At 39.4% G+C, this 27,271-nt stretch overlaps 1 protein-coding gene across 1 annotated transcript in view; it reads right to left on the reverse strand.

Moving 5' to 3' along the window:
- The window catches only part of myo3b (myosin IIIB), a 316,686-nt gene that overhangs the window by 46,370 nt on the left and 243,045 nt on the right, over positions 1 to 27,271 (reverse strand). The window contains exons 30-31 of the mRNA XM_008119035.3: positions 21,592 to 21,655; positions 20,104 to 20,227 (exon numbers count right to left, since the gene is read on the reverse strand). Of these exons, the coding sequence (XP_008117242.1) occupies positions 20,104 to 20,227; positions 21,592 to 21,655 (188 nt within the window). The remainder of the gene's footprint in view (positions 1 to 20,103; positions 20,228 to 21,591; positions 21,656 to 27,271) is intronic.

The raw sequence follows: 27,271 nt of genomic DNA on the forward strand, positions 1-27,271 counted from the left end.
CCTCTGGTACTTGTAAGAACATAGGAGGCTACAAAACCAAGAAGAGCCCTGCTGGATGAGACTTAAGGCTTATCTAGTCCAGTGCCTATGGGATGCTACCCAAGAAGACAACACAACAACATTAACATAATTGTCACCCCATAGCAGCTATGGTCTAATAAGAGGCCCAACAGGCCATAGACTCCATACTCCAATCACCATGTCTGTCTCCATTATTAACTGGTTCTGTTTTCAAACTGGAAATATATTGGAAGAACCCAGCCAGCTCAGACTGACTAAATTACCGCCCATCCTCTGTTTTAGCTTCCCAGCAGTGGATATACTGTCTCTGGTGGTGAGAGAGTATCTACCCATACTAATAGGTAGTTGTTGATGGCTTTGTCCTCCATGAATGCTTCTTGTTCTAAAGCTGTCCAGGTCAGCAACCATCACTAAGTCAAGGACATCAGGGTTTGGGATAATGGGTGAAGAAAAAGACTCAATACTGAGTTCGTATTAAGAAGTAATCTTAACTGACCATGCTGTGATCTATATTGACTTAACAATTTCTCAAAAAGAAAGCCCAATCCTTCAGAGGAATGGAAAAATAAACAGGCTTATGGCAGATGATTTTCCACATAAGGAATTACTGTACGTACAAAGACCCAGAAGAATCACTCTTTTGGTTAAATAGAGAAAACAACAAAAATAAATTTCACAATATTCTGATTGGCTTTCCAAAGACTAGACACAAACATGGGCCAAAGTATTTGGCCACTTTGATATAATTTCAGAAAATGCCTAATTTCAAGCTACATTGAATGCATATATGGGCAGAAGTCAGAGTATATATTGAACAAACAAACAAGCAGGCAAACAAACAAAACCCCTCAATCAGGTTAGACTTCTGGCAAGAATAATCTGGTCTTTTCCAGCCAGGTTGTTGCTAAGTGGTAAGTAACTAGGGCAGTGGTTCTCAACTTGTGGGTCCCCAGCTGTTTTGGCCTTCAACTTCCGGAAATCCTAACAGCTGGTAAACTAGCTAGCATTTCTGGGAGTTGTAGGTCAAAACGCCTGGGGACCCAGAGGTTGAGGACTACTGAACTAGGGAACGAGAGAAAGAAGAGAGATATAAGTGAGAGAGAAAGAGTGGGGAAAGAGGGAGAAAGAAAGGGGGGGGGGGCAGAAAGCCAGAGATGGCCTATCCCTCACTGGCTTTGGCCCACAGCCAACAAGTAGCCCTCAAGAGATCACCACCAAGGAAATGTGCTCATTACAAAAAACAGAAAAACAAGCTCCTCAATAAGTGTATCCCTGGAATCTTTGCACATTTAGTGAAAGTGTAAGTAGGTTAGTGCCTTCAGGACACAAGGCATATTGAACTACAGAATTGAGGAATGAAGGGTTAACTGTGGTATACAATATTTCCTGAGAAACAGAAAAGAAAAGAAGCATATCATGGCAGTAAACAGCCTTTTTTATTTACTGAGAAAAGGATGGAAAAGACATTTGGCTTTGTTTCTAGCCAGCCAACATCAATTCCTTTTGGTGCAATGAGTAAAAGGTATACACAAATCACATAAAGACCAATAAATCTATTGGCTCATAGTGTTAAATAATTGCCAAATGCACACTGGACATAAAAACTAGCCTCTGCATGTGCCAACTTGATAATTTCAGAATGCTTAAGGATTTTTCCCACCTCTTTGGATTGTTAACACCCAGTTCCTCAGAGTATTGTCAATATATTGACATGGTCTGAACTTAGGTTTATGTGCAATGGTTCCGTGGAAAAGTGGTTTTAAGTAACTATATGTTTTAGCTGACTAATGTATTTTATGTATTTTCTGTGTTGTATTTTATGAATAGTTGTTAATGGTTTTAAATGTGTTGCTGTTTTATTGATCTGTTTGGCATTGAATTTTGCCGGTTGTTGTAAGCCGACCTGAGTCCCCTCGGGTGAGAAGGGCAGGATAGAAATAAATAAATAAATAAAATATTGTGTTGCACTGAGCCTCTGTGGTAGGCAGTGCTGAAACAGGATCAGAAACAGGGCTGGCTCTGATATGAAGCAGGATGAGACAATAAGTTCAGGGATCAGATGTTGCATGTCATGGAATGACGTCAGAAAGCGTTTGTTAGCATTTTATTGCCAGGGACGGAGCCTCCGGTGGCCTAGGGGATAAAAGCCTCGTGACTTGAAGGTTGGGTTGCTGACCTGAAAGCTGCCAGGTTCAAATCCCACCCGGGGAGAGTGCGGATGAGCTCCCTCTATCAGCTCCAGCTCCATGCGGGGACATGAGAGAAGCCTCCCACAAAGATGATAAAACATCAAAAACATCCGGGCATCCCCTGGGCAATGTCCTTGCAGACGGCCAATTCTCTCACTCCAGAAGCAACTCCGGTTGCTCCTGACACAAAAAAAAATTGCCAGGGATGGCAAAAGGCACTTGTGGGATTTCCTCCCACATACCCTGGCTGCTTTTGGACACTCTTTCACTTTAACTTGGATGTGGGATGCATTTTTCTTCTCCACTTCAAGAAACTGGCATTGCCCATAAGCAGAGAAAGCATGGTATTATATTTTTGAAAACCATTTTCACAATCTTAAGCAGCACCCCTTGAAGGAATAAATCACAAATAGATTAGGCCGGCAATGGCAGACTGAAAAATGACTTGAGGAGCAAGCATTCATAAAGAAGCGGATGCTGCTATTAAAGTGACAGCTGCGCTGGAAATGAATGACCCCCAATGGGAGAGATGAAGATGGTACAATTCATAAAGCAAGTCACAGCAACTCTTTGTGCACATCATTTTGGAGACTGTTGCTCAGATTCTGTCAGATGTGCCATGTTCAAGGGGGGAAAAAGCCCAGATTACTTTGAGCTCAGCAATGATGGTTATGAGCATAAGTTCACTATTCATCTGTCCATGATCTCAAGATCATAAAATTCCCAGATTTTTCTTCCTTTCTGCTTTCCTTTATTTTTTCTACAAAATATGATTCTAAACATACTTCTACATCTAGAACAAATTGAGTATTGAAATTCAGCGTCCAGCAATATATCAACTACAGCATCCTCCTCTAACAGAACCATTAGAAATGGGATGGACTATAACTTCCACCACTTCCAGCCGATATGACCAATCGTCATGCTGACTTGGAGTAATGGGAGTTTTTGGCCAAGAAGCATAGAAGGTATTATGTTGGGAAAAACTGAACTAAAGTTTTGGATGTATGGTAGGAAGAAGAGGGTTCAAATCAGGCACAAAGAGCAATAAGTGACACTAGCCAAGTCACTGCCTCACTATCTAAACCTACTCACAGCACTGAGTGAGAGTAAAGTCTGATATGTTAATCTATGCAGCACCTTGAATATAGATGTGTTAAATACATATGAATATATATCTATACATGAACACATGTACATAAATCTTCATATACACACATATACAGTGTTCCCTCACTTATCGCTGGGGTTAGGTTCCAAGACCATCCGTAATAAGTGAAAATCCACGAAGTAGGGACACTATATTTATTTTAATATTTATACATTATTTTAGTAGTTATACACTATTTTAAGTCTTTATCAACCAATCTTTTGTTGATAAATCACCTCCTTTTCCTCCCGTTGCCGCTTGGGCTCCTTTTCTGTCCATTTGGCTTCTCCTTCCTCCCTTCCTTAGGCTGTACATTGTAATGTTTTATGATTTATAATAGTCTTTTAGAGTTTATTGAAAAACCGTGAAACAGCAAATCCGCAAAAAGTGAACCCTGAAGTAGTAGGGAACACTGTATAGAGAAAGAGGGAAGAAGATTGAACTGGGAGACATCTTATTATGTGGGGGATCACAAACTATCCTAAGCCCCAGGGCCTCCTCTCACCTGAAGAATGGAAAGGCCACTTTCTAAGGATGTTAGACACTGTGGAGTGCGATGCCATTAGTCTAGCTGAAATAGGTTGGTTTTCCCCTGACGATAAGTCCAGTCGTGACCGACTCTGGGGGTTGGTGCTCATCTCCATTTCTAAGCCGAAGAGCCGGCATTGTCCGTAGACACCTCCAAGTTCATGTGGCCAGCATGACTGCATGGAGCGCCGTTACCTTCCTGCCGGAGCGGTACCTATTGATCTACTCACATTTGCATGTTTTTGAACTGTTAGGTTGGCAGGAGCTGGGGCTAACAGCAGGCACTCATTCCGCTCCCGGGATTTGAACCTGGCACCTTTTGGTCCGCAAATTCAGTAGCTCAGCGCTTTAACGCACTGTGCCACCAGGGGCCCCTCTAGCTGAAATAACCCAGATAAAATACATTTTTTATAACTACTCACACGCACGGGCAGTTATAACATGTATAAACAAGCAAGTAACTAACAAACTGTACTGCCTTAAGGAAAAACTTATGGAGCTTGGGATGTCCATCTCTCTGTATTTTATTAACAGCTCCCCCCCCCCCCGCCCCACCCCACTATTCAAACTACTCTCCACGGCTAACCAAACCCACTGTAACAAAGCCAATCTCATAGATCTAGCAGACACTCCTAAATCTTTAAATCAGCCCCCTCCAGCAAAGCAGCTGGAATCAGCTCCCAGAAATTGGCTCGTCACCGAAACACCCTTTAGTAAGCTATACATAGGCGAGGAAAATGATCTGTTGGAATCATTCCAGTGCCTCCCACAATTAAGCCAAAGGAAAATAATAAAAGACTGACATTGCTATGGGCAGAGCTTCTTAGTAGGATGACCAAGGGGGGTAAAATTCAACTTGAACCAGGATATTTCATAGGTGACTTAGTGGAGAGGGACATGCCTTATGAGAGGGCTAGAAGTAGGCAACAAATTGCACCAGTGAGCCACCCTAAGGAAGAATACTGGCTATTTAGGAACAAAGTAAAAAATGAAACAACTTTCCACTCAGTCCATTACTCTGCAACCTCCAACAATTCCAGAAGTGAAAATCTTGCAAACAAAATAATCTAACTTGAACTGTGGTGGACCAGAAGTAAAGAGGAAGGGCTGGGTAAAGTTTTGAGGAATTTTGATGTGATCTCACTACAAGAGACATGGAGTAAAGGGCCCCTAGATTTTAATGGATACACTATAATTGACTCCCCGACTAAAATGGAAAAAGGTAGATGGTGAGCGAAAGCAGGCCTGGCCATTCTGCTGTCTACATTTCTTGGGGCTAAAATCAAACCAGTCGACAATTGCAGCCATATAGCTATGGCTTGTCACATAGAACACAGACCTACACAGATACTCCTGGTTAATGTATATATTCCCCCCTGCCCAAAAGCGTAGAGTTAATCCGTACTTGGGTGGAACTGGAAGAATATATAGCATGGTTGGAATTGTGCTTCCCAAAATCTAACTTAATTACTACAGGAGATTTTAATACTTGTCTGGGTCCAGATAATCCAACCTTATTTGTTTCTAAATTTTAGCATCTGGAAGAGTTGGAAGACCACTTAAACAAGATTGATAGGAAATCTAAGGATAACAAGATCAACTTAGCAGAGATATGCTTAGCACAGATGACAACAAGACTAGCCTTAAACATAATAAATGGAGACCCTAAATTTGAGAGTTTTGTAGAATTTACCTATATATCAGGAACAGGGAGCAGTGTGATAGAATATGTACTAGTAGCAAATCACACATATAGATATGTAGAGAACTTCACCACAGTACCCAGAACAGAAAGTGACCATCTTCCGATTTCTTACACAGTAGGTCTTCCTAATATGGAACACTTAAGCCCGCAATACTATCTGAATAAATCCACCTTAGACATACGATGAAATAGACTTAAATGGGGCACGAAAAAGCAAAACAAACCCCCAGCAACTTCAGATCCCATGCTACTGGAAGAGTTAGGAAAGACCATAGCAGTAACGGAAAGTGCGGAGGAAGCAGTATCAAAATACACACAACTTACCAATGAATTAATTGTCTCAGGGAAAGATTTAAGGGGCAGATCAAAGACCCAAAAGCCAAGGAGAAGGGGCCACAGACACACAGAAGGAATGCTCAAAGCTAAAAAAAAGAAGCTAAACCAAATATATCAGTCTTGTAGAGCAGAAAACTCCTGGAATCTCCCCAAAATGTACTATACTATCAAAAAACAATATAAAGCCATGTTAGTGAGAAACAAGAGGGAGAATAGAAGATGGGATGCCCTGGCTGATGCTTCCTTAAACAACAACTTGAATGAATTCTGGGCCCTGGTCACGGCAATGCTGGGAACCGGGAAAATTTCACCCAAATGCCACATACCAGCAAAGGTGTGGGAGACATACTTCACTATATTACATGGATCAAATGAAGAAACAGCTAGAAGGGAGGGGGAAGAAAGTGTAGACATCTCCATCAGTACCATAGACATACCACAATGGCCCCCGGTAACCGGCAGGGAGATAAAAGGTCTGATCTCATCACTTAAAAATGGTAAAGCCCCAGGGCCAAATCAAATAGCCCCCAAATTCCTAAAAAATAACATTTCATGGTGGACAGCCTTCCTGGCCCCCCTCTTCACACATATTAACCACACAGCCCTAATTCCGGCCTCATGGTCAAAATCTATTCTAATCCCAATATTTAAAAAGGGAACAAAAACGACCTAGCAAATTAACCTCCAATCAGCTTACTCTCGGTGGTGGGCAAACTATGCTCGCTATATATATAACAGACTGCTAGACTGGTTGGACTCAGAAAAAGTAATAGGTGAGGAACAGGCAGGCTTCAGAAAAAGGGGGTCTACCATAGACCACTGTATTGTGTTAAACCACCTAGCTGGAAAATATCAGAAACCCCTCTACAAAGGACTATTTACGGCTTTTACTGACCTAAACGCTGCCTTTGACTTAATCCCAAGAAATTTGCTGTGGCAAAAACTGCAGAAGGCCACAATTGACAAAAGGTTGCTCTGGCTGATCAAGAGCTTATACTCAGACAGTTCAACACAAGTCAGATGTGGTGTACAAGGCAACCTCTCAAACCCAATAGCAGTTAATAGAGTGATGCGTCAGGGCTGTATCCTGGCCCCTATCCTATTTAATTTATACCTGGATGACTTGGCCACCAAGTTTCACTATCAAATTGACATCCCCCAAAAATCTCATCCACTAATATACCCCTACTGCTGTACGGTGATGATGCTGTCCTCATATCCTACACCAAGGTAGGTCTCAAGTGAGTGCTGAAGGCATTCTACCAATACTGTGAGAAAAATCAGCTAAAGATAAGCTATGGTAAAACCAAAATAATTATTTTCTCAAAAAAAGCGAGCCAGGCATAACTGGTATATAGAAGAGAACTTAATACAAGTTTCCACCTTTAAATACCTAGGGGTGACCCTTCAGGCCTCAGGTTCCTGGAGATGCCACTAAAAATCATCAGTACAAAATGCTTTATCCAGTAGTAAAGCTATAATACACCTTTTCTACACAAAAGGTGGCCAGTATATCCCAGCTGCAGTAAGGTTGTTCAAGCAAAGGTAACAGCCCAACTATTATATGCAATTTCAGTTTGATAGTGGAATGTGGATTGTGGCGAAATCTTCTTCTTCTGAGATTTTTAAACAGAGACTGAATTGCCATCTGTCAGAAGTGCTTTGATTGTGTTCCGGCATGGCAGAATGGGGTTGGACTGGACTTATGGTCTCATCTAAGGGTGCGTCTACAGGACAGAATTAATGCAGTGTGACACCACTTTAACTGCAGTGGCTTAATGCTATAGAATCATTGGTGTTGTAATTTAACAAGGTCTTTAGCCATTTCTGCCAAAAGAGTGCAGATGCCACATCAAACTACAACTCTGTGTAGGTGCACAGTGTAGGTGCACCCTAATTTCTAGGATCCTGTGATCAGGGTTCTCTAAAGTACTAAATATTACAGCTTATTGTCACCTATATAAATGCACTCCCTCGTCAGCAAAGGATGTTTTAGAATGTTTTCTTTAGCTTTGGGGTTGAAAGGAAAAAACCATCTCTTTCTAAATTTAATATTTGGAAATGCTCTAGGGTGTGAGGAAAACATTTTCATTAAAATGTTTGATGTTGTAAAAGTGCTTCAGGGCAGTTAGATTGCTTCAGTCAACATTTCAGAATTGCTTGAGGACTGGAGTAAAGATTTGATGAAGTGCCGCTATCTTTTAATTTTTCAGCTGGAAAATAAATTTTAAAGAACTATGTAAAAGAGTTCCATACAGAAAAATAACAAAGGAGTATACAGCAATATGAAGCACTGTCATGTGCTTGGCTATTGCTATTTTAAAAAAAGAAAAACAGAAATAAGATATAAAGTGGAAGAGCGCTGAAATGGAGGAATTACTGGTAGATAGTGGCCTGAATAGTATTATATCTCTCCTTGCCAGTTTGGGACAACTCTGTGTCTTAGGTTTGGATTATGGGTTTGCAACGGGTACAAAACGCTTTAGACGGCAGATGGGAGATAACACATTTGAGTATTTTCTCCTCATACCACAATTGCTCTTTAGCCAGAAGACCCAGCTCTGCTGCTTCACGATTCTACTTCATCTTTCTCCTCTATAGGAAGAACAAGCCAATGTTAAACATGAATGCAATATATATGTGAAGGTTTGTTGTTTATTCGTTCAGTCACTTGGTGACCTCATGGACCAGCCCACACCAGAGCAGTTATCCCCATTCAAACAAGAAGTAGTCAACTACACAGGGCCAATTGTTTTAAAAAAATTCAAGACAAATATTAAAGGGGAGAAATAAATTAAAGGGAAAATAGAAGGAAAGGGAACAGCAAGTCATATGAATTTATGTATCGACTTAATGTGGCTGTACATCTTGGACATCTATATCACACAATGGGTACTGTTTCAGAGCCAAATTTCCCTATTATCTGGATTTCCCATATCTCACACTTCAGTTTTGAATTAACAGTGTTAAATTTTTGTCAACATGGATTTTTCATCATGACAAGTGCTCTGAAAACAACCCGGTTCTTAAATGTTTTAAGTAACTTCTTTCTATTATCTGTGCATGATATTCTTTGGAAAAACAGAACTTGTATTTCCTTTAATTAGTATTTGATACAGTGTTAATATTCCTATTTATCTTTTACATGCCATATGGATTAAATTCTTATTACTTTTGATCTTAATACTTTTAAAATATGTAAATCAGCAGACATCCTTTTTAAAGCAGTGTTTGCTTACCACATCCATTATTGCCTTGGGCTACAGGAAAATATCTGAATTGCTAACATTCCAAAACTGAGTAGAAAATCCTGAAAATCAAGCACTGAAATGATGTGTCTCCACAAGTAATAATCGAGTACAATGCACCCATTCATATGTAGCACTACCCAAATGGTAACATCAGATGTGACTGTCAACTGTCTGCTGACAGGTGTATGGCAAGGGGATAATAACATCCTCATTTCAAACAGAATTAGTTGATATTTTGGTATTCCAAATTGATTTTACAACTTGCAACACTTAGAATAGGGCAGACCAAAGGTCACACCTCCATAATGTCACACAAAAATGTGTTAGCTTGGCTAAATAAAGATATCACTCCTTGTCATGTGTAGAGACTAAGGATGTGCATTATCATAGGTTCAAATGAACTGAGGTTCATTTCTTGGCTTCATCCCTGAAATCTGGAAAATATACAGCATTTAATTTTGTTCATTGCAGATGGCATTCTTCCTACATAGATTGGTATGTTCGTTAAATAGCCCTCTGAACAGGACCAGCCCTATTAAGAGTCAATTACTTCAGGTATCCAGTAGTGATAGGTATATAGCAACGTCCCAACTGTTCCTATCTGAAAGAGGACAGAGTTATGCTATGCCATAAAATCTGCCTCCCCTACACTACTAGCCCATGAACTTTGATGCAGTGCTAAGATATCATTTTCTGTGAATAAACATGGATAGAAAGTCACTTAAACTAGAATATTTAACTGGCCACTCAATAGACATTTCCCCAGAAAAGTCTAACTAGCCAGACCTAAAGTTGTAGCCCTATAATATTGCTGAGTTGTCAATTTTCCTCGGTTTGGTAGATACAAGACTTCGTTGCATTTTCTGCTTTGAATGGAAAAGGTTTCTTTAAAATCTGAAACAAAGAATATTTATCCCCTTTCCTTTTATTTATGAAATATCACCCGTAGTTGTACAGCAGATAGATTTCTCAAGTTTTTACTACATTATAATTTTATCAAGATTAATTACTTTACATAATATAGCTAATGTATTACCTACACTGATGCTATCTTCTAGCAGCACACAATCCTCAACACAGCTGACATCACTGGAGGAATACATTCTTCTTTCAAGGTGTGTTGCAATTACAGATTTACAGGTGATTTAAATTTGAACAATTAATTTAGGGTGGGTTACACATTAGAGGAAAATGACATTTGATGGTCTGCCAGTAATCAGAATCCACCATAAATTTGCTTTCTGAAGGTAAAACTTTAAAAAGAAGAAGGGGAGGAATTGGAAAATCTACCCTGTTTTGGGTTAAATCGATGCATTGCAGGTTGATTCTTTCTCCAGAAATCTAAAATCTGAACTACTCCAGATAATGATTTTTTTTGCTGCTAGCTGTCTGATTCCACATTTGGGGAAAGGGAGACAGTCAGCAGGTACTTAGTTTTTCCTCAAGGAGCTCTGATGGAGGAATAGGATTAAACTTAATGTCACCTTTAATAATAACACAATATAGGTAAAGGTAAAGGTTTCCCCCGACGTTAAGTCCAGTCATGTCTGACTCTGGGGATTGGTGCTCATCTCCATTTCTAAACCGAAGAGCCGGTGTTGTCCGTAGACACCTCCAAGGTCATGTGGCCGGCATGACTGCATGGAGCGCCGTTACCTTCCCGCTGGAGCGGTACCTATTGATCTACTCACATTGGCATGTTTTTGAACTGCTAGGTTGGCAGGAGCTGGAGCTAACAGTGGCCGCTCCCGCCGCTCTCGGGGTTTGAACCTGGGACCCTAACATAATATAATAATAATAATTTTCTTATTACATGCCTCTCCTCGTGGCTTGAGGTGGGGTACAACATGATAAAACAGAACACTATTAAATTACATATACACACAGGCAAAATGCAGAGTAAAATTACTGATAAAATGCAGGTTAACATTCACAAGTTAAAATTGACTGGGTAAGTCTGCCGGAAAAAGTAGGTCTTCAGGTATGTCTTAAATTCTGACGTCAGACGTTCTTAAATTTAGATGTCAGATCTCTTCTGGAAGGTCATTTCACTGTCTTGGGGCTGCCAATAAAAAGATCCTCTGGTTGACTGTCGCCAGTCAGGTTCCAGCTAGTTGGAGTAAACGCTCCCCAGAGCACCTCAGTGTCGTGTGGGAGAAGGTGATCCTGTAGGTAACCTAATCCCAATATCACGTAGGGCTTTAAGGGCAAAACCAACACTTTGTAATTTGCTCGGAAACTAAATGGTAACCAGTGGAGTATCTATAGTATAGGTGTAATATTCTCATTCCTGGATGTTCTTGTAACTAGTCTGACAGCTGTGTTTTGAACTAATCGGAGTTTTATAACTTGGTACAGAGGCAACCCAATGTAAAGCACATTGCAGAAGTCCAACCTTGAGGTTACCAGTGTAATTCCTACCATCTTTAGGTCTTCCAATTCTAGGAATTTCTCATGCAAAGGAGAAGGTGCTGGTGTAGATGAAAGAGTGGGAATGATTACGGATGACTTCAGGTGTTTGCATGATTATAGAGAATTCAAATGCAGGAATACTATTATACAATCAGGTATAGCTACTGTCACTTTCTCTCTATTTGGATTATCACAAACTCAGGTGAGAAACCTGAGTAGTTATGGCACACATATGTATAAATTACTTATAGACTACTCATAAAATTTGAATCTTTCCTTGGCTCCTTTCTTCACAGTATAATATCATATGCCAAAGAAGGATGAGGATGATAATGATAATGTCTATCTATCTGTACAGACATACACACATCCCTATATACTCATTTTGCTGAAGGCTTAAAGATACATACATTAATAATAATAATAATAATAATAATAATAATAATAATAATAATAAACTTTATTTATACCCCGCCACCATCTCCCCGTGGGGACTCGGGGCGGCTCACAACGTTACAAAAGTAACAGCATAAATACATTAAACAATATACACAGTTTAAAACACAAGAAGATGATAAAACAGAAGTTAAAACAAAGGTTTATACAACAGTAATAATATCAAACAACCACCAATGCAAATCCGTCAGCTTCAAAGGTGGGGGGGAGACTATAGCAGCAATATAAGATAAAATCATTAGATTAAAATACCCCGATGAAAGGAACCTAATAACATTCAGAATAGAATTATAATGAGGCTGGTCATCCAATAGCTGTCTCTCCAAAGGCCAGCCCAAACATCCAGGTTTTCAATTGTTTCTTAAAGGATGGTAGGGAGGGTGCCAACCTAACCTAATACATTGTACAAATTTGCTCTGTTTTCATACTTCAATTGTATACATTTATTCCAAGTGCCATGAAGCAAATCTTAAATTTTTATGTACTCTTCAAATTCGTAAATGTGAATGCAACTAAATGTAATTATATTTACTGATCTTATGAAAATTAAAGAAAAAATGGAAGATTGCGAAGATTGGGATGCAAAAATAGTAGTCTCTTATCTCTATTCATAAAAGGGCATGATTAAAGGAAGCTTAGATCTAAGGTGATGGCAGACAAAAAGAGTGCAGAAAGAAAACCACCCCACAATTTTAATCATTCCAGCAGCAATACACAAGTTTTAGCAAGCCATGAGAGAGAAATGAAGAGAAATTAATTGGGAATGCAATATTTCAGTGTGGAGACCATCACTAGAGACCTATGCTGCTGCTTTTGACTATTCACAGCAGTGGCTAAGCATCATCAGAAAAGCTGTCAGAGGGATTCACAGAGGATATTTAGGAAAACTTTGAACAATAATAACAGCACAGCGAGGTACAGTATGATAAAAAGCTTAGCCACCAACAAAGACATGGTAAAGAAAAAGAAGTACTTAGCCAAAGCTCTGTGTCAGGGATAGAAAATGAAAGAGACAAGGAAAAAAAACCCCACATTCACTAGAAAGAGTGGTCAGAAAGAAATTTCAAGGTATTTCATTTGAAATGTGAAAAGCCATTTCTTTGGTAAATTATATTATGATTGATAATATATGCATGAGTCTTTCTGAATATAATTACATTTTGTGTTTTTTTTTCAGGGCTAAAAATACAATAGTTTGTTGGAACTGTATTATATTGTTATTTTATTATATGTTTTTACTAACTATTGGTAACTTAATGATAAACAAAAATATGTAATCATGTTCAGAAAGGCTCATGTTGTAATCAACAAATGAGGGTTTTTTTCAATGTAAGAAAAATCCTATCTACTTTTCAAATGATAACTGGCAAATAGAGGGAGAAAACGTGGCAGCAGTGCAAGTCTTTATATTTCTAGGTGCGAAGATTACTGCAGACGCAGACAGCAGCCAGGAAATCAGAAGACGTCTACTTCTTGGGAGGAGAGCAATGACCAACCTTGACAAAATAGTGAAGAGTAAAGAAATCATACTGACAACAAAGGTCCACATAGTTAAAGTATTGATATTCCCTATAGTAACCTATGGATGTGAGAGTTGGTCCACAAGGAAGGCTGAGTGAAGGAAGATAGACACTTTTGAACTGTGGTGCTGGAGGAAAATTCTAAAAGTGCCTTGGACTGCAAGAATATCCAACCAGTCCATGCTCCATGAAATAATGCCTGGCTGCTCACTGGAGGGAAGGATATTAGAGGCAAAGATGAAGTACTTTGACCACATCATGAGAAACCAGGAAAGCTTGGAGAAGATTATGATGCTGGGGAAAATGGAAAGAAAAAGGAAGAGAGGCCAACCAAGGTCGATGGATGGATGGCATCCTTGAAGTGACTGGCTTGACCTTGAAGGAGCTGGGGGTGGTGACGGCCGACAGGAAGCTCTGGTGTGCGCTGGTCCATGAGGTCACGAAGAGTCGGAAACGACTGAACAAATAAACAACAACAACTTTTCAAACACTCCCTCAAGGTTCAATTAAATTTCATCTGGTAAAAGATTATCTAGTGGGACATCTACTGTAATTAATTGTAATGCAGATTATAGTATTATGCAAGTATCAGGGATAATGATGGTGAGTATAATGATCTGTCTATCTGTCTACCTACTGTGGGTTCTTGGTATTCATAGAGTTTAGTTCCAGGACACCCCCTCTCCCCAGCCTGGATATCAAAATCCATGTCTGCTCAGGTCCCATTTTATACGATGGCATAGTAAAATAGTGTCCCTTATATAAATGGGCAAAATCAAGGTTTTCATTTTGCATTTTCCTTGGGGTATATGCACACATTTTCAAGCCATGATCGCTGCATCTATGGGTGCAGAATCCATGGATTCTTTTAAGACCACCATTTAAGAAAACCATCAAAGGACAGTAAGAACATAAGAGAACATTCATTCCACTTATATTTTGCTCTTTAAAAGGTGGTGGTGATTATGTATCATCACTGACTTTTACTATGGCAACCCTATTAATGGTAGATATGCAGGAAACCCTGTTAATAACAGCACTGCTCAGGTCTTACAAAATCAGGGCTATGGCTTTCTTGACTGAATCTATCTATCTGTTATGTGGCCTTCCTCTTTTCTGACTACCTTTTAACTCTACTGACTAATTTCCAATGGATTGTATGGTCTTATGATATTGTTAAGTTATTTTGGCTTCTAATAATAATAAATATAATAAATAAAACTTTATTTGTATTCCGCCCTATCTCCCCGAGGGGACTCAGGGCAGATTCCAACAAAAATGGAAAACATTCAATGCCTCCATAAACAAACAAATACTGACATTAAAATCCTAGAGAAACCCCACATATAAAAATAACATTAAAACCTCACATCAATTAAAAGTCTAACATCAATAAATTAAACCTAACATCAATAAATTAAACTACGTGTAGTCAAACAAAATTATATAAAATTCTATAGAAATCCATTATATTATACTAATTATATAGTGAAAGTTCAGTTTTGATTTACTCTTGGACCCACTTATTCGTCTTTTTGGCAGTTCATGTTTTGCTGCTAGTCTCCTCCAATACCACATTTCAGCTGATTTGATTTTCTTTATGCCAGTTTTATTAGCTGTCCAGCTTTCACATTCACACACAGAAAGGAAATACTTTAGCACATATGACTTTGCCTTTGGGATTCAATGGCACATCTTTGCATTTGAGGATCTTCTCTGCTTTCTTCATAGCTGGCCAGCCACGTCTTAGTATTTACATTTTGATTAATGCATGAACAAAGTCATTTCATAGAATCATAGCGTTGGAAGAGATCATCTTGGAAGGGTCATCTTGTCCAACCCCCTGCCATTCAGGATTACGCAATCAAAGTACTCCTGACAGAGGGCCATCCTGCCTCTGTTTAAAAATCTTCAGAGTAGAAGACTCTACCACAAAGTTTGAATATTTGAGGAGAAAACACCATATTTCAGCAGGTGTAGCTAAACAAACAGTATGATAATAAAATGATTCTCTTTTTTCTTCATCCTAGACCCAAAGTACTGATAAGTACAAGATGGCTATATGTCTTGTACTTATCAGTATGCTTTCACCCACTTGTTGAACAAAGATGTATGGTATATGCAGCATCACCCCCATACCGTCCTGGAAGGTCTGCACCTTCCCAGGTATTTTTTTTAATTTGGGGTAAGCTTTGAAATCCAGGTTTAGTCTGGGTTAAGCCTGAGCCGTCATCTGGATGCCTTAGGCTAATCTGGAAAAAATCAAATTAAGGGCCTGTGTAGATGGACCTTCAGACACCAAGGAGTTTAAGAAACAATAACACAAATAACCTTCCTAGGTATTGCTTTATGGGGCCTTGTTGCTGAAAAGGAACTGACAAGGAGTTTTTCTCCACATTGCGGTGTGTTATCATCCTAATGGAAGCTTGGAAAATGTGTTCTTTTTGGAGTACAATTCCCAGATTCTACCAGCTTGGGAAATGCCAGAGATTGGAGTTCCGCAGAAGAAAACTTTCTTGAGCTCAGAGTAAATATTGCCCTAAGTCTGCACAGCTAAGCAGTTACCAGACATTAAGCTAAAAAAGCTTAATGGTTGCATAAACCTGCATAGTATTGGGTTACAAGGGCCATGAAAATGTCTGTTTGTGTATCCTAGCTGTGACATTTATTCCAAGAGCAAGGTACTGTATCTACCATTTCTTTCTGGCTCAAGCACTGTACACTTAAAACTACACATCAGGCACCAAGAGCAATTCAGGCTCACTGGGGTGTGAAAGCATTTGAATTTCCAGCCGAAGAGCTACGCTTTCAAAAGCACTGGAATAGCCTATTAGTCTTCAACAGGTTTATTTCTTTAACACTCACGCATTTAGGAGTGATTCATAATCACTGCCTCTCTTTAGTGCTTTAAATACATTACCAAGAGATTCTGTGTCTTGCATGCTTGTTCTTTCTACCAACTTATTTCATTCATAGATCAAGTCAATTGTGTAGCTGTTTCTTCATTAAAAAATGAACTTTTAATTGGTACTCACACAGTATCTGTTACAAAGCTACTCTGAATTTGCTTACAACAGTCTCTATTACCCTCATGCACAGAAAGCCGGCTGCTCTCACTTTATCTCAGGATGAGAAACTGTTTACTCTGATGAAATATCACTCAGTTCCGTCAGACTACTTGAATAGTAAGGTATTATTCAATTTTAAAGAGAAAATCAAGAGAGTAATAGTCACTTATCTTATGTAGGCTGGAAGTTAATAGTTTCATTTGGCAGATTTACTGTTTAATGTGGAATCTTTAAAGCGTTCCATTATAATGCACACATTCTTAAAAGTCCTGCTCCACGAATCCACATGGATTGAAAGCTATAACAGCTGCATAGTGATTTCCCCAAATACAATATTTAAGGGTTTTTGTTTTGCATTTTTTAGGGGAGTGGGACCTACTCAGTATATGGCAGGCTGCAGCTTCTGTACACTTGCATGGAAAAAAGTCCATTGAAAATATTTTATCAAAAGTATATCCAAATATACTGCCTGTGGATTCTGGATGCTGTAATCCAAAAAGTAATTATCTTAAACTCTGCTCTAAAAAAGCACAGGATGCTATAATCTAGATCTTAAATATGAACCATTTTCCTCAGCTTTATTATTAATTCTTGTTTAATATTTGATTAGAACATTAATAGTGTTAGTGAGATTATGTGACTTACAGAAGAATATATATGCCTGTAGGTTGGTTTTTACATATTGCCCTGTGGTATTAGTTGATATGATTTGTTTTACTTAGTATATTGGGACATTAGATTGGGGCGTGTGTTACTGGCTTGTTAACAATGAATATAAATACTGCTTACTGCACAACTATGTTTCAAAACAGTGGCATTCCAGTTTCCACCTCATTATTTGACTGTATTTTTTAATGAATGGGGAATCCCATACACAGCCTCCTGAAAGTACTTTGTTCCACTATTGACAGTGGTGCAATGAGTCACCAGTGTTGTTGCAGTGAGATTGGGAGAGTGCACATATTACTGAGCTGCAGCCATTCAACTTCCAGTGTGTAGACAGAGAAGACCTCTGCCTGCATAGCCATTATTCTCCTCTTTCAACCCATTTGCTTATTTCATATTTAAAAAGATGCAGGTATCTGCACAATTTTGCAGTTTATTCCTGACATTTTTATGTATTTCTGGTTCCTTAATTCAACGCCTATATTTTTTCTTTATTACTCTGGTTGGTGGATCTTCAGACTCTAGGGCAGGCATGGGCAAACTTCGGCCCTCCAGGTGTTTTGGGCTTCAACTCCCACAATTCCTACTGGCTGTTAGGAACTGTGGGAGTTGAAGTCCAAAATACCTGGAGGCCGAAGTTTGCCCATGCCTGCTCTAGGGGAAGACTAAAGAAGATTATAAAGGCTTGAAGTTTGCCCATCCTCAAATTAAATCAAGAATAAATGAAGACTACTTGTTCACATCCACTGTGTATAGGTAAAGGTTTTCCCCTGACGTTAAGTCCAGTCATGTCTGACTCTGGGGGTTGGTGCTCATCTCAATTTCTAAGCTGAAGAGCTGGTGTTTTCCGTAGACACCTCCAAGGCCAGCATGACTGCATGGAGTGCAGTTACCTTCCCGCCGGAGCGGTACCTATTGATCTACTCACACTGGCATGTTTTCGAACTGCTAGGTTGGCAGAAGCTGGAACAACAGCGGGTGCTCACTCTGCTCCCGGGATTTGAACCTGGGACCTTTCGGTCTGCAAGTTCAGCAGCTCAGTGCTTTAACACACTTCGCCACCATGGCTCCATTTTATAGGTACTTCTAAAACAGCTTGGATTTCTTTGCCTTACCATCCTATGCATTCTGTGGTTCCTTTGCTAGATGTAGACTGTCCTTTTATGCCTAGGTCTTGCATTTTGTTTCTTCACTCATTTAATCATAACTAAATCCTCTACTAAAGATCTTAATTATTCCTATGCCATCCTGCTTATATAGTGTGCTTTGAACTCAGTTAATCTACGTATGACAGCTATGTTCCATATCCTCCTATGGCATTTGGAATTTCTGTATTAACCACCAATTATATTTCACTGAATCATTCCAGACGTTGTTCTACCTGGACTCCATGATGAACCATGGCTTTGCAAACTTGCACATGCTAGGAACTCATACACACTGAGAGTATGTGTATTTTTGGAGCAGAGTTAGGATATTTTTTTCAGTTTGATTTCTTTGGCCAAACTTTTGTAGGGCTATGACATTTGATGCCAGAGGGTACGAGCACAGAGTCATAGATTCATAGAGTTAGAAGAGACTACAAGGGCCATCCTGTCCAGCACCCTGCCATGCAGGAAAATACAATCAAAACAGAAATGTCTCCTGACATAATGTCTCCTGACATAATTTGGTCCTTTAATGAAACACCAGCTGTAGCTCTTCACTGTGTATGTATTAGGCTTTTCTTACTAGGAAGTTTGTCAAAGCACTATCTTCAGCAATGGTCAGGTACTACATTTTCTGTGCCTTGGCTTTCCCCAGTTAGTAGAAGCCCAAGCACATCTATATTAGCTGCCCAAAACAGGTGGTGGACGGGGAAGGTGAAGAAACTACAGCTGGTAGGCAAACGAGTCTGGGTTGTCTCCTCCCTTTGTATTTTCCTTACAACTCTTATCTCTGTATTCTTCATACAACTCACAAAAGGCACAATACTAAAATATTCAAACAATGGTTCAAATATGGACAAAATAAGATATACCATGAAAATAAAGGCTCTGCCTAACCTAGAGCCAAAATTGTAAAATACTTGGTGTTAAACATGTAATTTCTGAGGAGAATGTTCTGTGATTTGTGATTTGTCAACACCCATCCTGAAGGTGACAGAGAATAGTCCCAACATGTGCCCTCAAAATCCAGGCAAACATTCAAATGGAAACAAGTGGTCTCTGGGATATTAGATATATTAGCATATTGTTGGAAGCAGAGCTGGCCCTAGGTATTTTTCAAGTGTAGGCGAACAGAATTTTGGCACACCTCCCCAAACCAATCAGTGAAAAATAAAAGCGAAAATGTTGGATAATAAGGAGGGATTAAGGAAAGGCCTATTAAACATCAAATAACATTAAGATTTTACAAATTAAGCACCAAAACATCATGTTTTACAAGAAATCAACAGAAAAAGCAGTCTTAACTGCGCCCCCGTATGTTTTGCACCCCAAGCGACCGTTTAATTCGCCTCATTGTTGGACCGGCTCTGGTTGGAGGGGGACTACAACTGCATCACACACCTGTAGTGTCAAAATATGCCTAGTACCAATGTAGGAGTAGTAGTCAGAGACAGTTTACTCAACACAATGGACTTCTAATCCTGGGATAGGAGGCTAAGGTCCACAGTCTCTATCCAATCTGGTGTCCATTGTCCACCTTTGCATACAACGTTGTAAGACACTACTGTGCATAAATAAAGATTCTCTCCAAAAAGTGAAGTCATTATTAATATTAAAGAAGGGAGAATTTCCATATATTATCATATTTCTTACCTTGCCTTTCATGTGATCTTAATGCAAAAGAGAACTCATGATTTGCGGCTCGGATGGACGGGCTGAGGTCCATCTGTTCTGGATGCCCAAGAACCACTAAAGAGGTCATAGTATTAGCTGAGCTCTTTTTAAAAAAGAAAAGAAAAAGAAAGCAAATGCATCAAATTTTCTGCTTTCATTCAAGATAAAAACCACAAGGATATGCACGTACACACAGAGAGTTTTATAGACGTCAAATTTGAACATTTGGACAATGTTGTGCTCGTGTTCCACATAAAACAGAACAGTGTTTCCCTAACGGGCTGTGGCGCAGGCTGCTGAGCAACCAGCTGCAGCCAGCTGCAATGAATCACTCTGACCAGGAGGTCATGAGTTCGAGGCCAGCTCGGAGCCCCGTGTTTGTCTTGTCTTTGTTCTATGTTAAAAGGCATTGAATGTTTTCCTTATATGTGTAATGTGATCCGCCCTGAGTCTCCTTTGGGGTGAGAAGGGCGGAATATAAATACTGTAAATAAATAAATACTGTAAATAAATAAATAAATAAATCTGACATGACCCAGATGTGTTGACTATGACTCCCATCAACTCCAAACTTGCATGATCAACATGGAACATGCCAAGTTGGGGAAGATTGGATAGACACAACTGATAATTTAATTTAGCCTGCCCAGTTGTGTTGAGTCCTGTGGGACTCCTCCACATTAAGAGCACATATTGCCCACAATTGACTGGACAGAGCCCTGTGTGTTTCTTTGACAAAAGAGTCAGTGCACCTGGGATGTGAGAGTTTGTTTGTTTCCCAGCTGCAACCCCCTCCCATTCCATTCTTCACCCCTGGCAGAGAGGCAGCCAGTCATAATGGCACACACTGTATGCTGATTTTCCTCTCAAAGTTAATTTGTATCTTTAGAAGGGGCAGAAAAAAAGCTATAGGAAGGTATTAATCTGCTTAACATTTCTAAGTACATCATCCAAGGGATTTTGTTTTTTTAATCTTACATATGCTCAGCAGAGTTACTGGCAAAAACTGTACATTTTCTTCATTTCATCCTTTCAACATCAAATGGTAAGCAGCAAAAATTGGATCAGACTTCAAAGACTGCGCTGTGCTCCCAGTCACAGAGCGACTCCTCCATTTCACATATTGAATTCGAGCAGGATATCAAAGTGCTACCAAAGAACCTCAGGTCCTTACAAAAAAAGAGGCTCTAACATCTGTAGAAAGTGAAGTGCACAGACAAATCACCTCAGGGAGCAGCTAGCATTTATTCTCAGCAGCAGATTTCCAGCCTTTTGATTCCCTTATTCACTGTACCTCCCTGTCTTTCTACAGAACTAAAGTTCTTAGCAAGCAGACTTTTGTCTCAAAGACTTCAAAACACCCCCTAACAGTTTCATGTTCTGATGATAACCAAGCAACCGTGAACACACTTCAGAACTGTGGATTCAGTAATTTTATGTCATTTTAGAGTCAAAACTTCATGCTACCTTGCTTGTTTGTTTGTCAAGAAAATCCAGCTCTGTAGGAGAAGTCGGGCTGCTCTTTCTCTGCCTAAAACACAAATTGATATTGTTATTGCTGTTGCTGTTATCATCATTATCACCATCATCATTTTTATTACTGTTATACTGTTGTTTGTGTCGACATTTGTCATTTTGTCATCCACACCTGCTTTTTAGCCACATGGCATTCAAATTACTATGGCTAAATACATAACTGTACACTAAGCATTGATTTGATTAAAACTTTAGAAAACATATTACAGTAGAGTCTCACTTATCCAACATTTGCTTATCCAACGTTCTGGATTATCCAACACATTTTTGTAGTCAATGTTTTCAATACATCGTGATATTTTAGACCTAAATTCATAAATACAATAATTACTACATAACATTACTGCATATTGAACTACTTTTTCTGTCAAATTTGTTGTATAACATGATGGTTTGGTGCTTAATTTGTAAAATCATAACCTAATTTGGTGTTTAATAGGCTTCTCCTTAATCTCTCCTTATTATCCAACATATTCACTTATCCAACGTTCTGCCGGCCCGTTTATGTTGGATAAATGAGACTCTACTGTATTCCACAAAATAATTGTGCATGTAATACGTTGCTTTAAAGGTAAAATAAAAAATAAAAATATTTTCTCCCTCAAACATATTGACTCTTTGAACATTTCCTTCCTTGGTTTTACTTCCTTATAGAAGTGGGAAGCCAACTTTGAAATTCAGTATCTTATGCCCCTTGTCTCTTTTACAGATATTTCTAAAACTTAAAGAAGAAAAAAACACTTCTATAATGCATGCACTTCTACAAAAATGTCATTTTGATCCCTTCGACATTAAATATTACACTCCAGTAAATATTGTTTTATACCTTCTACTTCTCTGGGGTGGAACTAACCACTTCAGGAAGTGTGGCTTACTAGCAAGTACTGTGATTACACAATTCAGTGATTAAATATAAAAACTAGCACTTTGAATTGTGCTCTGAAACAAATAGGCAAAACAGAGCAGATGGTATAATATCTAAGTTGTGTTTTCCAATTTGCCAACTTTTTGGCAACCATATCCTAAAGCAGTTGAAACTTCTGAACCAATTGAAATGATCTCCAAAACAGTAGTCGAGACTGAGGCCCCTTCTACACTGCCATATAATCCAGTTTATCAGAGCAGATCATCTACATTGCCATATAATTCAGTTCAAAGCAGATAATCTGGATTTTATATGGCAGTGTAGAAGGGGCCTGAGTAAAGTGTAAGTAAAGGTAAAGGTTTCCCCTGATGTTAAGTCCAGTCATGTCTGACTCTGGGGGTTGGTGCTCATCTCCATTTCTAAGCCGAAGAGCCGGCGTTGTCCATAGACACCTCCAAGGTCATGTGGCCAGCATGACTGCATGGAGCGCCGTTACCTTCCTGCCGGAGCAGTACCTATTGATCTACTCACATTGGCATGTTTTCGAACTGCTAGGTTGGCAGGAGCTGGAGCTAACAGCGGCTGCTCACGCTGCTCCCGGGGTTTGAACCTGGGACCTTTCGGCTGCCAGCTCAGTGCTTTAATGAACTTTGCCACCAGGGCTCTTAAATAAAGTAAAGAGTAAAGTAAAGAGTAAAGTGTAAACCAATGATATTCAAAATGATGGTCAATGGACCAGTGCAAATCTGCAAGCAATCAGTTACTGTTCCAGCAGGAAAGAAAAAAAAATCTAGTCAGTGGGCACCAATATGGTATCAGACTAGACAATAGGGAGAAAAAATGCATGGAGGTTCTCCACATAGCTTAAGTAACCCCACAGTAGGTTTCTATTGGTAAAGCAGCAGATACAGTCCTACATTGTTCTTAGGAGTGTGGAAGCTTTCTTTTGCAGTAAAAAAAAAAACAGAATGGGATCTCCCCATTACTTTTTATACTTACATTAAGTTCCTAGTAAATTTCCATGGCTGAGGAGAGATTTGAACCTTGTTTACTGAATTGCTAGATCACATTCAAACCTATTCACTACACTGGCCTTGTCTTTGCTCCTTTCTGAGGTTGAGAGGGTGTGACTGTCGGAGGTGCTTTGAATACGATTTTTCTGCTTCTTGGCCCACGAGGTCTCTTCCAACTCTATGATTCTATGACTTACTCTGGGCACACAACTGGTTTAAAAGGCTGAAGCCCCTTCTACACTGCCATATAAAATCCAGATTATCAACTTTGAACTGGATTATATTACAGTGTGGCTTTCCAGGCTCCAGAGTATGTGACCAACCAAGCTTAGTGTAAGTGACTATAATGAACAATCATCTATTAATGTAGCACAAGACAGTGGGATAGCCCAAACATTAGGAAGTGTTCTGCCTGAAGCAACAGATTTTGGGTGTCATGGGAGCACAGAAAAAATGTTAATGAATTAATGCATTATAATTACCAGGAATACCAGGAATAATGCCAGAATGGATGTGGTATTTGTGAAATTTTCTTTCAGGTTTGAAAACAACTTGACAGAAGTAGCTTTATTTACTATCCATCTATATATATAAAAATGTAATGTGCATTTTTTCCATGGGATAAACAACAAAACCACGGAACCAAATCACACCAAATTTGGCCACTAAAGAAATAGTAATCCAAAAAATGTCTTTCAAACAAAAACCCTAGAAAAATAAAGTCCAAATTAGAGGACGAGGAAGAACTGTTTTCCCCCCTTGCTGCCAGTTAGAAGGGTAGGCCCTGCCCACTTTGTCTCCTAGCAACCCCCTCGGCCAAGGGACAGCCAGAGTTCAGTTAGGCCTCATCCACACTGCCTATAAAATACAGATTATCTGATTTGAACTGGATTATATGGCAGCGTAGACACAAGGCCTTTCCATACAGCTATATAACCCAGAATGCCAACGCAGGATAATCCACAGTATCTGCTTTGAACTGGATTATCTTGAGATCACACTGCCATATAATCCAGTTCAGTGTGGATTTTATACAGCTCTGTAGAAGGGGCCTCATATAATCCAGTTCTGAGCAGATAATATAAGATTATAAATATAATATCTAAAATTACTGTGGTATAATAATACAATATAATCTCTAAAATCAGGACAGTAAATAAAGAACAACACTCTGAAAACAGGGGAATTCCAGACAGGAAACAACCAGGGCCAGCTAACACCTCCCAACAAAGGATTCTCTCAGGGAGGAAGCAGCCAGGCTTTGAAGCTCCAAGGCCATTACATGCTAATCAAGGTGACTAATTACAGCATTCCTACTTGCCGCACTGAGACTATTCATTGCTATTCAACCTGGCCAACCAAGAATTCCACAAGGTAGAAAGTAGCCAGGCTTGCAAGCAGCAAGGCTATTCAGTGCTGTTCAACCTGGCCAACCAGGATTTCCCCTAGAGAGAAAACCCTCAGGCTACTCCATCCCATTCAACCTGCCCAAGGAAGGATGCCCCTATATAGAAAGTGGCCAGGCTTTGAAGCAGCAAGGCTATTCAGTGCAATTCAAATTAGCCAAAAAACCATTCCCCCAGAACGTAAGTACCCATCCTTCCAAGCAGCAAGCCTATTCCATTGTATTCCAGTTCACCAAACAAGGATTCACATAAGAATAAAACGGCCAGGCTTTGAGGCTGAAAGGCTATTTACTGTTATTCCACCTGGTCAACAAATGATTCCCGTAAGCCACAGCAACGCGTGGCTGGGCACAGCTAGCTGATTATAATATGGGCAGGAGGGAATATTTCCCCCACTCAGTCCACCACTTTTGGCAGCAAAATGTCTTAGGCCAGCCTTAAATCTTTTCTCCCTCACTCCTTCTCACCTATCTATGGCTTAGATGCAACTGATGGGAAATGGAAGGTGTTTTTCTTCTCCTCCTGCTTTCCTTCACCTCAAACGTATATTGAAGCCTATATAATAGTGTGGGGAAGTGCAGTAGAAAGGAACAATTAGAGAACACATGATTACTCTGCATTTTTAAAATGTAATGTTTATATTATTTTTAACATAGACAAATAATGCCAGTCCAGTTGTCTAGCCACTATACATCTTCCTAAATGTGCTTATATGATTCTACATTTTTGACTTTGGTTTTAGAAACTAATAGTCAAAATTGAGTCAAGGATTGCAGTTCCATGTACATTTTCTTAGAAGTAGGTCCCACTGAACATTGTCAATAAACATGTACAGGATTGATTTCATGTAAGAAATAATTTCTATCAATGTTTAGTTTCAGTGGGTATATTTATTAAGGAATATCAATTATGAATAATTTTATTTGGCATTACTGTGCTGTTGTTTCTGGCTACCAGAGATATTGTGCAATGTACTGCATCTGATTTTTTAAAATCCATCAATCCTTTCAGCTATGCCATTGTTAAAATACAAGTGCCGCTGCTTCCTTTGATCTGGTGTGGGAAAGGTTTTGCATGTGCTCAATGTATCATGTTCTTTGAAGCATCTATTAGATCTTGACAGGTACAGTGAGATGTATTGTAATACTTTGTTTAGAGAAAATGTAGAATAAGTTGAAATGATAAATGCTACCATCATGTGAATGTAAATTATCTGCTCCGCTTTTGAAATGCCACTCAAGACAAAACTGAACTACAGGAGAGAGAGTCTTTCCTTGCCACTACAAACTGCGTATCAGCTGGGAGAAACCAATCCTCTCTTTAACAACAGGGAGATTCCTCTACTCATTTGCTAGAGCAGAGTTTTCCAAACATTTCATGTTGGTGACATACTCTTTAGACATGCATCATCTTGCAACCGGAGCTTCCGGTCGCCTAGGGGATAAAAGCCTCGTGACTTGAAGGTTGGGTTGCTGACCTGAAAGCTGCCAGGTTCGAATCCCACCCGGGGAGAGTGCGGATAAGCTCCCTCTATCAGCTCCAGCTCCATGCGGGGACATGAGAGAAGCCTCCCACAAGGATGGTAAAAACATCAAAAACATCCGGGCGTCCCCTGGGCAACGTCCTTGCAGACGGCCAATTCTCTCACTCCAGAAGCAACTCCAGTTGCTCCTGACACGAAAAAAACAAATCTTGCAACCCAGTAATTCAGTTTTATCAGCAAACCAGAGGTAAAATCAACCCGTTATAAGACATAAAGACACATACATGAATTGTAATAACGACATGTATGGGGACACAACATACCTCATGAAAACCTTTTATTTATATTTTTAAAAATATTTAATTTATTGCTTATTTCACATACTCTCAGAGGTTTGCATGAGATATGTTGTGGATTATATGAGTCTACACTGCCAGATAATCTGGGAACAAATCCTGGGTTATAGTGTGTTACATTCGCACAGAACACCTACACACTGCAGTTGACAGAGAGAATTCCAGAAGGCAGTCTATTTCTTATCCCTATAGGACAAGCTGGTACAGTAGAGTCTCACTTATCCAAGCTTCACTTATCCAAGGTTCTGTATTATCCAAGGCAGTCTGCCTTTTAGTAGTCATTTTTTTTGTAGTAAATGTTGCAATGTTTTGGTGCTAAAGTCGTAAATACAGTAATTACTACATAACATTATTTTTCTGTTAATTTCTTGTAAAATTTATTTATTTACAGTATTTATATTCCGCCCTTCTCACCCCGAAGGGGACTCAGGGCAGATCACATTACACATATAAGGCAAACATTCAATGCCTTAACATAGAACAAAGAT

This window comes from Anolis carolinensis, chromosome 1 (genome assembly GCF_035594765.1).
Source record: "Anolis carolinensis isolate JA03-04 chromosome 1, rAnoCar3.1.pri, whole genome shotgun sequence".
NCBI lineage: Eukaryota > Metazoa > Chordata > Lepidosauria > Squamata > Dactyloidae > Anolis > Anolis carolinensis.